We start from the raw sequence: 12875 nt of genomic DNA, 5'->3' as shown, positions 1-12875 counted from the left end.
CCCTGAGTGGATGTCAGTTAGTTTGGAACTAGCAGGTATGCTCCCTATGGTTTGTCATTTTGTTACTCGGATAGTCCCCTAAGTAAATGTCAGGGGACTATCCGAGTAACAAAATAACAAACCATAGGAAACATACCTGCTTTTTCTAAAAGGTGGGGACTAAATGTGAAAAAACGTGAAACCACAAGGACCATCCGGGCAATTAACTCTTTTCATAATTAAAGAAATTGATATATTATGTGATTAACAATGTCTAGAGATGAGTAATAACTGAATCGTTAACCAAAACCAAACCGAAAATAGACAAAACCGAACCGAAATCAACAAAAAATTGAATTAGCTAAAAACTGATTAACTGAAAACCGAATTAACCAAAACAAGTAATCAACGTTTTTATGTACCCTCGTTTAACCAAAACTAACCGAACTGGACCGAACCATTAGTGTTTTCATATATTTCTAACTTTTATACATCCAGTTCAGTTCATGTATTTCTTATTTTATACCTCTATTTCATGTATTTATACTTCTATTACATGTATTTACACATTGTATTTACTCTACAGTTTCATGTATTTCTAAGCAAAAGTTTTAGCCCAAGTTTGATTTTGGTTAAACTGAAATTGAACGAATCGAACAATAAACCATCAAACTAAACAAATAAACTAAATTGATTAACCGAAAATTAATTGTTTGATAAAATAGACTAACCAATGACTTTGGTTTCGGCTTCGATTGAGTATAATAGCCGAACCGACCGAACAATGCACACCACAATGAAATTGACTGACCGATGACTTCGCTTATTGCATATATTCACCACAATGATACTATAATAAATATCAAAGGAATAAGAAAACTACCAGAAATGGGTACCTCAATGCCAAGTGTCGTCCCCGTCACATCGCGCGGGCACCCTGCTAGTACTATATTATAATGCATAGAAAAGGACATTTTAAGATACCTAAAAGTTAAGAACTTTTGTTAGGTTAATGCATAAGGTACAAGCCTAAAATGAGGGTGAATTAGTCTTTCAAACACTAATTGCACTTTAATCCATCATCTTTAACCAAATTACGGATAATTAATTAATAGTTACACTTTATCCACCTTATAAAAAACTAACTCTCACCATGCTTTTTAAATGAACATAACTTTTATGTACGTTATTATATAATTTTTTAGATTACACCATAAAAACAGACAGTTTATACTCTTTCATTTGAGTATAGTATTGCTATAACTGTTTTAATTAAAAAAATGATATATTACATGATTAACAATGTCTAGGGGTGAGTAGTAACTGAATCATAAACATAGGAAATAGAACCGAAATCAACCAAAAACTAAATTAACTGAAAACCAATTAACCTAAAACTGAACTAACCGAAAACCAATTATCAGTTTTTTTTGTACCCCCTATTTAACCAAAATTAACTGAACCGAATCGAACAACTCATATTTCTAGCTTTTATACATCTATTTCCTGTATTTATACCTCAATTTCATGTATGTGTACCTCAGTTTCATTTATTTCTAGACAAAAGTTTTAGTCCAAATTTGGTTTGGACTATTAACCGAAAATAAATGAACAAGAAACCGTTAATCTAACAGAATAAACCAAATTGCTTAACTGAAAAAAAAATTGGTTAACAAAATAGACTAACCGATTACTTCGGTTGAGAAACCGAACCAATCAAACCATACACATCCTTGCAGTGTTTGTATTTCCTGCTGCATGCATCGACACCCCTTTCTAGTTTTTCTTAATATATGTTTGTTTTCATGCTTCTCCTTTCATGTTATTTCATCCACTTAAAATCCATTTTTAATTAATTTGTTTTTAGAGTAAAATGTCATTTTCGTCCTTAAGGTTTGACTATTTTTGCGACTTTTATCCAAACGTCTGTTTTTTCGTATCTGAATCCAAAAGGTTTGAAATCTTGTCATTTGCATCCGACTCGTTAACTTCATCCGTTTTTAACGTTAAGTCATAGGTATTTTTGTCTTTTTAGACATTTTTGTGATGATGGGCTTGGTGGGGAGAAAGTCAATAGAGGTGGATCTTTATTTCTTATAGTGTTTTTTATTTTAATAAAAAAATCTAAAAAGACGGAAATGCCCCTCATTTAACAAAGAAAAATAGATGGAGTTAATGAGTCGGAAGAAAATGACAATATTTCAAACCTTTTGGATTCAGATGTGAAAGAACAAACCTTTGGATGGAAGTCACAAAAGTGAGTAAACCTCATGGACGAAAATGACATTTCACTCTTGTTTTTATAATACAAATATGTATTTGAAATGTCAGCTTTGGAAGATAATTTATTATGTACCAATGATGGTCCGGATCTATAAAACAACATATGAATATCTAGAAATATGATAGTTTATATGTATTTTAACACAACTGATACCTTAAAGGCAAGAGAACACAATTCTTATATCCATGCAGATTGTATCTGGTTTGTTGTACATGAGAATGTAGCTTTTCTTTACCTCACATCGAATTTGGAATGCATAACTCTAAGGAGCCTTTGTCTATAAGGGAAATGCAGTTTTTCTTTAATCCACGTCGACGCTAGAGTGAAAAACGAAGGAAGTCCCTCTCTCTAAACCTTCTATAGAGTATCCAAAACTTCAACAAAACTGCGCGCCATTATACTTTGTTGGATCCAACATCTTAACCGGTTACAGAACGAAAAACAACAGAACCAAACGCGGCACAAAACAAATAATCAAAATGTCATGTACCTAAAACCGACTGGTTTCATTTAAGATATAAGCAAGGTACTCGTTAATATGCACACCCCTAGTATAAATAGTTTCTTATAAAAAAAACTTGTTAGCTATGCATTCAATAGTCGCTCAATATTCTCCTGCTAACTCTCTTATTTGAGTTTGGTCATGAGGCTAACTTTCTTCTTTTCGAATGACAAACTAAGATACTTTTATTAACCACCAATATCTGTACATTGCAGGATTGGAACCCTTCACCTTTAAGATAGACAGTGGCGGATCCAGCCCTGTTTTATGGGTTCACATGAACCCACTCGGGTTGGAAAAAAATAGTAAGAACTTTGTATGATCCGGAAAAAATAGTGAGAATCTACCAAAACGAACCCACTGATAGAAGTTCCTGGATCCGCCACTGAAGATAGAGGTCTCGAGCCTAACTATCATGGTAAGACTAGCAATGTTATTTTTATCCTAAATGGAAATGTAAAACATAAGTAAATTTCTAGGTCAAGCATCTTTTGTTGCAACATTAGCTATTATATATCTCTCAATTATCATATCTCATCCTCATGCATTTTTTTAACTACTTTGAAAATCATTGAGTAGGTTAAAAGGTGGATATTTTATGGGTTGAGATCGTACAAAAAAATAATATCATTTGCAAAGGGCCCCACATTTTAACTTCGCTTTAGGCCCCAAAAATGATTGAACCTTCCTGCAACCAAGAAATTACACACGTACCGGATCTACAGTACCACTCCCTTTGTACGCCCCGCAAACATAGGCGTGCAACGCTACATTGGTGGGTGAGTCATCCATCAACTTTACGTGGTCGTTTGTGCTCGTTCATGGATCACGCAAGCCGGTTCGCCTTAACAAACTTCCATAACTAACTTATATTAAAATCAGAACTATTGTATACATGACTGTATAAAATTCTTAACCAAATATAACATGAATGATGATCATCTAAACCAATAAATCAATAATGTAAACAATAACCCTAACATTCTTTTCAATACTCTCCAATCCCCTATACGAATCTTTCAATGAAAAAGCTTCAAACACAACCCTTTCGAACATTGTTTGCTCGTAACCACTTCTGAAAACGCATCAACAAGCTGACCCGCAAGCAAAGCCGGATCCTCCATCAATGTGTCCACAAACACCTTCACAACTCTAACATCCCGCGGGCTGGCTCTCAAGCTGTACCACGTTAGAAACTTCTGTCTAAAATCCGCATCTATATGTTGTTTACGCTCTAACCATCTGATCACCTTAACATAATATCCAAAATCACGATCTTCGCCACTTCTCTTTTTCGAACAGCTGCCATCCTGTTCCTTACCAGACCCGTCATCAAGATTGTCTTTTGAAGGTTCCGGTCTCATCTGTTTGGTTTTGCAAGGATTAACAGGTAAGTCACCATCGGTTATATGAACAAATGAATCAAATTCTTTCACGTTTTTAACGTTGTTGTTTACATCATCAGGGGCGGTCTTCTCTTGTTCATTACATGTGTCGGTTTTTCTGTCTTTTGTGTCTTTGCAGCCAACAACGTTGTTGTTCTCATCTTCAACCGAAGAGGGATTCGAAAGACTGCTGGAATTCGTTACCAAGCTCTGACTTTGACTTATTTTGACTTCCTCATCATCTGCAAAATCATTTGACCTCAAAAGTCAAACTTTAGCAAACCAAAGAGTAAAAAGACCAAGAAATAAGAACCTTTTGCAAGAGGTTTATTCGTATTGGATAAGAGTGTATCAAGGGACTTGACTGCTAATGCACATAGTCTTTGAACTTCTTGACCCGAAGCGAGCCGGTTCACAATACCCCTGGCTTGTTTGACCGGCAAATCGGTCAACGGACCCACATCTGATTTTAGTTTTTGAATACTTTCATTCACAATTTTGTGAAGATTTTCATATCGCACGGTCCCAGTCAATAGCTTTTGGCTTAAAGAAACGCGAAAGCATAATATGTTAACACTCCTCGTGTCCCTCGCAGTTGTCATTTGTTTTCTCCAACATCTGTATATAGATAATATTGGCTCATTTAAAAAAAAAACATAAAGAAAGAAAAGGATATGAAAAAGTCAAAAACTTACTGAAGCAAGTCATTGACTTTACCACACGACACGCAGTAAAAACACCCGTCGAGCCCTCTACTATGCCCGTCTTTAGGAATACCGGATCTTTCATGTTGCAAAGCACATTCTAGGTGACATGATAAACCGCATGACATCGCTTCATAAGGATATTCTGAGCTACAAGTCAGCCATAAACTCGGATCTTTGTTATCATCAAACCGATGACAGATGCAACATGAACACCGCTTACAAAAACCATCTTCTTGACTTAGCTTAGCTCTACAAGCCAAATTTTTGCAAATCTTGACATCGTTAGACGCTAAACTACAGTCAACGTTGTTCAGTGAAGAAGTATTTGTTGAAGTCTCGGATTTCCTCTGCCTTTTGGCGGTCTTTTCGTGTGATTTCTTATCGGTCACAACCTTTAGAAGGATTTCGATGATTTTTAACTTTGTTAATCCTGTAAACTTTCTTTCTTTTCCGGTTTCAACGGTTAAAATTTGCAGAATGTCGTTACGGCTCCATGAATGCAATAGTTCTGGTGCACATTGTGGCGAATCTGATAATTCATATACGAACTCTCTCTTCTCCTCCATGCTTAACTTGCTAGACTTTGACGGATCTAACTCAAACCCTGAAGCAAAACAAATAATTGGATCATGAATTTCATGATTTAAGGGTGCTGCTATATGTACACCAACCCCACATCCCAGACGACGGCCCGTATAATGGTTATAGGGGCCATTTAAGTTTTGTGGACCACTGTCATGTCACATCTGTCTGTTTCAGTAAAGTTATATGGACAACGGCTAGTACAAAACGTTATCTTATTGTTATACCAAGTTGTTAATGGCGAATAGCGACAAGTAGCGATAAGGTACCTATATGCTACATAGCGAATAGCGATAAATAGCGGACGGCTATTTTATAAATAGCGATACACTAGAAAAACATTTTAAAAAATTCTATACGTATATTATATAAAATTACCCTGGTATATGTGCTATTTTACACGTATATTTAACAAAAACCTAAAATCCAGCTATTTTATAGCTATATTTAATTGCTATTTATATTTAAAAAAAAATAAAAATAAAAATAAGGTGTCGCTATTCTCGCTATCCATCGCTACAACCCTAATAGCGACACTATACCTATATGCTACATAGCGCGCTATAGCGATCGCTATTGACAACTGTGTTGTTATATGCGCACGCTTGACCTATTCTATAAAGTTATACATGCCGTATAGCTCTATAGAAAATGTTATACGGGCTATGTGACTTGTTAGTAATGTGTGGATAGTGTGCCAGTGGTGTGAATATACAAATCCTGAATTATTGTTTATTTCAGAGTTTTGTGTAGAATAAAGTTCTACAAATACAAGATTTGACAGTGAAAAGTAGTAGGTTTGACTTTCTAATTTGACCAAGAACTTTCAATAAGATAGCAGACAGGTTAGAAAAAAAACATAGTTTGATTTATCTAGTTCATGCCCTGAAGGCAGAAGGACAAATGGATGATCAAGACTTGAAAACAAGATTCATTAATAGATTAGACTTATTCTAAATCTCACATTTATATAAGTTTGACCTTAGATTTGTCCTTAATTTCACAACTTTTATGGTTATGAACATGTAACCGAATTCATACCAATTACATTTTGACACATACGAGCATTATCAAACGCTCGCTTTTTTAGCTCACGTGGAGGAGAGAAAGAGAAACGTTTCGAGTAAAAACGCCCCTACACATATTATGTGAGAGGGGGCGTTATTGGCTGTGAGATGCAAATAGATGATTAACATCATTTTTTCCATATCAGACTAAATCCAGCCACAAAATTTTCCAAACTCTCTTCTTTGGAACTTATATTGACCATAAAAAATAACTAAATAAGATTAAACTGCTTGATCCACTTGTGTATGATTCATCTTCATCTAATCTTGTAATAAAAAATTTAATTTTTTTTGAACGGTAAATTATCTACATCGACCCATCACACCTCCCCATTGGAGGCTCAGTCCCACTAATTACAACAGGGTCCATGCTAGCACAGAGAATGACACGACATTCAACTAGAGAAAACCCTATGAATACCTCCCCAGGCTCCCAGCCAGTTGAGTGCCCCCAGTGGCGAAGCTTGAGATTTCCGACCGGGGGACGGAAGTCATCGGACCTAAAAATTTCTATAAAACCGGGGGTCGAAAACTTATACACCCAAAACTTTCTATACGAAAACTACATACTCTCCACTACTGAGCGAAAAGTTCGGGGGGTCGACCACCCCTTAAAAGCTTCGCCTATGGTGCCCCGCCCAAAGTGCAATGGGTGAAATTCGAACCCGAGTCCAAAAGAAAAAACCAGGATGACTCAACCATGTTACGGTGGCATCATTGCAAAAGATTTGATTTTTGATCAATAGAATCTTTTTCATGGTTGTCAGAAATAGCTAAACTTAGACTAGCCCCTACCTAGACTCAGTTATAACAATCATGCAATAATTATTTACCGAAGCAGATCAATTCAAATCAAGATACATGTCACCCACATCAAGAAATCCTTACATATTCAAAACCCAGGAAAAAGATCCAATCTTTAAGATGTATGTTGAAGAACAATCAAAACCCAGAAAAAATATTCAAAAAAAGATTAAAAAAAGTTATAAAAAAAATCGAATTGATTGATTACCTTCGGAACCCATGAAGAACCGGTGGTGTTCAAGAGAGAATTAAAGCACCATGTTTTGTTGAATAAATCCAACCGTTTTTCTGGGCTTTTGCAGCACGACTCTATCACGTACAAATAGAGACAAATAAGGCATATGTATATATAGGGTGTGTGTTGTTTGAGAGAGAAAGTGGAAGAAGAATGAATGCTAGGGGTGGGGGTGGGGTGTTGAGTTGCTTTATTGAATGGGATTCTACATTGGTTAAACACATAATTTAATGTTATCTTTTGGATGATTGGTTTACATTATGCGTCGGTAGTTGACCATAATGGTCGGTTATTGGGGTTAATCTACTTTTTATTTTTTTTATTGTCATAATGGTTGGTTATTGGGGTTAATCTATTTTTTTTTTTTTTTAGTAAATTGGGAGTTTTGTGTGTCAAATTTCAGGTGTGTCATTCGCCTTTAAAATTGATGAGTTTGTACTTAATGTTTCAAAATCTTACATGGTTTGTCCTTTAGTCCTAACCCAGTTAATTTTAACTATTAAGTGAAGGGCAAATTGGTCTTTTTACCTATTTATTTTATAAAACCATTTTCATGACTAAAGCAAAATATATCTCATTAAACACCCACTGTTTGTATCTATTATCTCCCTCTATAGGGCAAACCCTACCCTCACCACCACATACCGCCATTAGCACCACCACCACAACAATCAATCAATACTTTACACCCTAAACCCGACACATCTACTACCACCCATCGGAGCGTCGTCCTTCACCACCGTCACACACATCACAACCTCTTTATCACCATCGTTAGACCACCACAAACTAACCCCAGCATTGTCACACCCGTCACAACCTCACCATCACCATTTTACTGGCCTTCGTGATTTGAATAAGAGATCTATGAAGATTTGGGCATCTGGGGTAAATTAGAGTTATGGTTTGAAGAAGTACGGATTTGAAGGGATGTGGAGGTAGTGACTACTTCTCAAAACCATGGCTTTACCTCACGCTGATGAACTAGATCTTGCTATCGTAGAGGTGATGAATTTTACTCACCAGCCAATGTCTCTCGCTTTACTTCTGATGGTTAAAATTTTGTTGAATTGGATGTTGCTCTCTAAAATCTCTTGATCTTCAAAAGATGCTTCTGTTGTTTTTAAGTTTAATGATCTGCATCTTGCTAAGATCAATGATTCTACAAGTGTTTTCCGGTTCTACAGCAAATGTAGAGAATGACGCTGTAGAGAATGACAGGTGGAGCTCCAAAATCTCCCACTCAACTGCTATCATCAAACAAGACACAATTAACTGAAGATTTTGAAACATAAGTACAAAACTCCCCAGTTTTAAAGGCAAAGGACACCACCAAGATAAAGGACAAAACTTGTTATTTACTCTTATTTTTTATTGATCTTGTTGTTAGGGGGACGGGGCACGTACGGCTAAGCCCCTCCCGGGTTCAAATCAGAGCCAGAACATCGCCGTCACCCATGCAAGTTAGGCGGACGGGTTCGGTTTGCCTAAGGGTGAACATAAATAGATCTGGACCGAAAATAACTGAGGACCAACACGAAAAGATACCCAAATCAGACCGAACCGAATCTGGTGGGTATGAAATTCGGTTCCTGTATTTATACTATAATTGGGTTCGGGTCGGTTCGGTCCAAAAAAAGGGTAATAACCGAAATCAAGTTGTTGGACCAGATTATGAAAGATGTAACAAATAGGCTTTCTAGTTTTGGACTTTTGAGTTTTGAACCTAGGTTATGGGCTGGTATAAGCGACTCATTTGAGTTATAATTTCTTTATAACCTACTTGATAAAATTCACTACAGAAACAAACCAACTTTCATCATTCGCTTTTTTTGATCATTAAGTTACTGTGCTTAATTCTTTGATACTAGTACTGTGCCGAATTCATCAATTGAAGCCTACGTTAGGTAGATCACATGCTCTTAGTTTAATTTAAGTTCAAGAAATTGCAAGAATGGGCAAGAAAAGATGTGGAGCGTGCTTTTAGTGTGCTAAAAGGAAAATGGGACATACTTAAGAGGCTCATGTGTGTTATGACTGTGGACAAGATTATCAGTGAGAGGTATACGTGCATCTTATTGCACAATACTGTTCTTGGGGAGTTGATGGATCGAGATACGCATTTTCGACTTAGAAATGATCTTGTGGTCCATCTTACAGCTCAAGATCTACCGTACCTCGAGCAGGAAGGCGGGGAGTAGTTTATTTTTTTATTGTTTTTCTATTTTTTTAATTTTATTAGTTTATTTTGAATTATGTATTTTTTTATTTAAAAGAAGTTTAATTTTTATTTAACATTTGACTTTATTAAAAAAAAAGTAGTTTATGAAAAGGGTAAGGCGTCACTGGCTAATTAGTACTTTATTAGAAATTTGACATGGCGGGATTTGGTTGGTTAGGGCAAGGGTACTACCCTCGGGTGCCCCTTCCCCCTTAGACCCGGTTAAACTAATTATAACTTTGGAAACCTCGATTCAAGAGTTGTTATAGGTCATGTGTAATGGGTTGGTGTTTGACTACATATCACCATGACACCTCACCATTAAGGGTGTTAACCCATTACGCTTAGTTAACGAGGGGCGCCAATGAAGGGTTTCGCCAACCCAATAATGAGTGCCAAGCACTTGAGAGATGGGGTCCATCCTCTTTGACCAATCATGTCTATTTTATTTGTTTTATTTTTTGTCTTTTTATTTTGTAGTTAGTTAAACAACTATACATAGTTATTGTGTTAAAATTAAGTAGAATTACATTTTAACTTTTTCAATAATAAACAAAAAATGTTTGCGACCAAAACTCTTACTCTACCCAATGCATAAACCTTGTCGATACCATCACGCAAAAGTAGTTGTCCTGAAATGATAGCGTGGGTGGTGACAAGAAGTACAATCTTCATTGTGGACTAATCAACGACATAAGAGTATTATCCTCTTCTTTTGTTCGCAGACAATTGCCTTCATGTGTCACCCTCAAAACGCCGATCTTCACGATGGACTAATTGTGGATGGTTATGACCACATGACACTTACTAAGCCAAGTCCCTACGAAAGGCAACACATAAGATTTCACTTGTGAGAACTGAAAAGTAATAAGACCAGTTTTCACAAAAGTCTTACACATGTTCTGAATAACCATCCAAACCTTCTTCAGTTCCATCAGCTTCTTCTCAACCCTCCAACTTTGGAATACAACTATACAACCCCCTCAAGGTAATGTATAACTTAAACATATTATATTGAACAATGTAATTTAACATTTACAATACTTCATGAACTTCAAAAGGATAACATTTCAAATTTATTCAGGCAATAGTGTTCAATTGCGCATTCAGTTAATCAAATTCATTGAAATGAATGTTATGTGCTCGGGCCCTTATCAATGCCAGCAAGGGGGACCATTTGTCACGACCCCCGACCCCATCCTGGCCGGAATCGGAAGCCGCGAGCAGTCCAGTGGTACCGGTGATTATTTTTAAAAACATTGCAGCGGAAATTTCATCAGGACCGTGAGTTAGGAAAAATATCAGAGTTTAGAAACACCGGATTTTATTTAAATAGATGGAATAAATTCCATATTTTTCAAAGGTAGCTTTTAATACGGGATAAACCCAAAACAATATTTCTTAAGTTGATTAATTTAATAAAATAAGCCACTTCTTGAAGTCCTTTAGTGCTGGATCCAATCCTTACTCCAATCTACTGTAATTACCTGAAACACGTTTTAAAAAGGTTTTGTCAGCGGGAAATACTGAGTGAGTTCATTCAGGTTTTATGCAAAAACAGATTTGTTATAATTCACAGTATTAAGAGCGATTACAATGTTTCTGATATCAAACCAACTACCCACGATACTTTATCACTCGACCCACTGGCCCACCTGTCCAGTGGTGTCTGTGATTATGGTCATATCACCCATTGGCTGCCCCAATGTTGAAGATTATCAAGTAATGTATACAAAACCCCACATACCGGCTATAATATGGTGATTACAAAGACTTAATCCCTGTAATTATAACTTTGAAAATAATTTGGAGTTTTGTAAAACAGTTGATAAAAAGAGAATGACTCACTTTATAAGCATGCAAGATTGAGTTAACAAGCTTCTTGATTCTACTTCTCCCAATAATTAAGCATGCACTTTATTATTCTGGATCTTCTGATGATTTAATAGTTTGTTTGATTGTGAGTGTGTAGTTGGGAGTATTTTTGGTAGTTAAACATATAGTTTAACGGAATGGAATACGTATTTGTGTAAAACCCAAATCAAACCTTAACGGTAGTCATGAGATTCGAACCTTAATGAATTTCACAAAGTGTAACACTTTGGATTCCGATTACCGAAATCACAAAGTATAGTACTTTGGCATCCGTTTAACGAACTCTCAAAGTATAGCACTTTGGCATCCGTTTAACGAACTCTCAAAGTATAGCACTTTGGCATCCGTTAGTTGGTTCCTGAATCGATCGGACAGAATATCACATCGGTGATTATTGGTTAGAACACCAACGTATAGAGAGAAGAAGAAAAGAAATGAGCAAAGAAAAATGAATCCTAAGCTTCCTATTTATAGGTAGATTTATTCCTTAGCTAGGAAGTTTCCTTAACCATTAAGTTTCCTTAAGTATTAAGTTTCCTTAACTATTAAGTTCCCTTAACTATTAAGTTTCCTTAACTATTAAGTTTCCTTAACTATTTAACTATACTAGCAGAAACCCGCGCGATGCAGCGGCAGCTATAACTAAAAATGCGGTACTTGTTTTACGTTTGTTTATCAATCTTCTTGTGATATATAGTATGGTACTTCTGTTAGAGGGAATTATCCATGCGTTGCGGCGGCCATTCGGTCGGTATTAGTGTTGTTCGCTACAGTACCGGTAATATAAATCTTTAACTAATATAACTCTTTAATTATCTATACAAGGTAAATTTGAAGTATTATGAAAAAGGGGTGAAGAGTAGGGTCGTTCAAAAAGCTCGTGGCTCGCTCAAATCTCGATTGAAAAAGGCTCGTTCAAAATTGACTTGGTTTCATTCATGAGGCGAGTCGGTTCGGTCTAGTACAACGTTTTTGCAACCAAGATTCGAGCGAGCCACAAGCTTTCAGCTCATGGTTGCTCGTTTAGCTTGTGTATGTTAGTGTGTATGTATTGTAGTGTAGATATCTCTCATTTTTATTTGTTAATTGTATAATAAATTCAAAAGTTACAGTCTAAATCAAACTGATTACTGTTCGGCCAAACTTCTGATGACCGACTCACCCAAGCCAGGAGTGGTGGTGCAAATGGGTCCCTTCTAAAGTAAATATATTTGTCTGGGGGCGGAGATGGACA

At 36.2% G+C, this 12875-nt stretch overlaps 1 protein-coding gene across 1 annotated transcript; it reads right to left on the bottom strand.

The window, feature by feature from the left end:
- Positions 1 to 3619: 3619 nt before the first annotated feature.
- LOC110940618 (protein VERNALIZATION INSENSITIVE 3) lies at positions 3620 to 7744 on the bottom strand. The gene is made up of 4 exons (XM_022182176.2): positions 7519 to 7744; positions 4846 to 5461; positions 4464 to 4768; positions 3620 to 4392 (listed from the first exon to the last, which is right to left on the bottom strand). The coding sequence occupies exons 1-4, from the start codon at positions 7529 to 7531 to the stop codon at positions 3785 to 3787; spliced, it is 1542 nt and encodes a 513-aa protein (XP_022037868.1). The 5' UTR covers positions 7532 to 7744; the 3' UTR covers positions 3620 to 3784.
- Between the last annotated feature and the right edge of the window lie 5131 nt (positions 7745 to 12875).

This window comes from Helianthus annuus, chromosome 5 (assembly GCF_002127325.2).
Source record: "Helianthus annuus cultivar XRQ/B chromosome 5, HanXRQr2.0-SUNRISE, whole genome shotgun sequence".
NCBI lineage: Eukaryota > Viridiplantae > Streptophyta > Magnoliopsida > Asterales > Asteraceae > Helianthus > Helianthus annuus.
This window is presented reverse-complemented; position numbering and strand designations above follow the sequence as displayed.

What these genes read in the sequence shown, in the direction of transcription:
- LOC110940618 (XM_022182176.2), bottom strand. An exon ending in AAAGTCAATGACTTGCTTCA is followed by an intron (nt 4,769 to 4,845) that starts GTAAGTTTTTGA and finishes ATCTATATACAG; the next exon opens with ATGTTGGAGAAAACAAATGA. An exon ending in GAATAAACCTCTTGCAAAAG is followed by an intron (nt 4,393 to 4,463) that starts GTTCTTATTTCT and finishes ATGATTTTGCAG; the next exon opens with ATGATGAGGAAGTCAAAATA.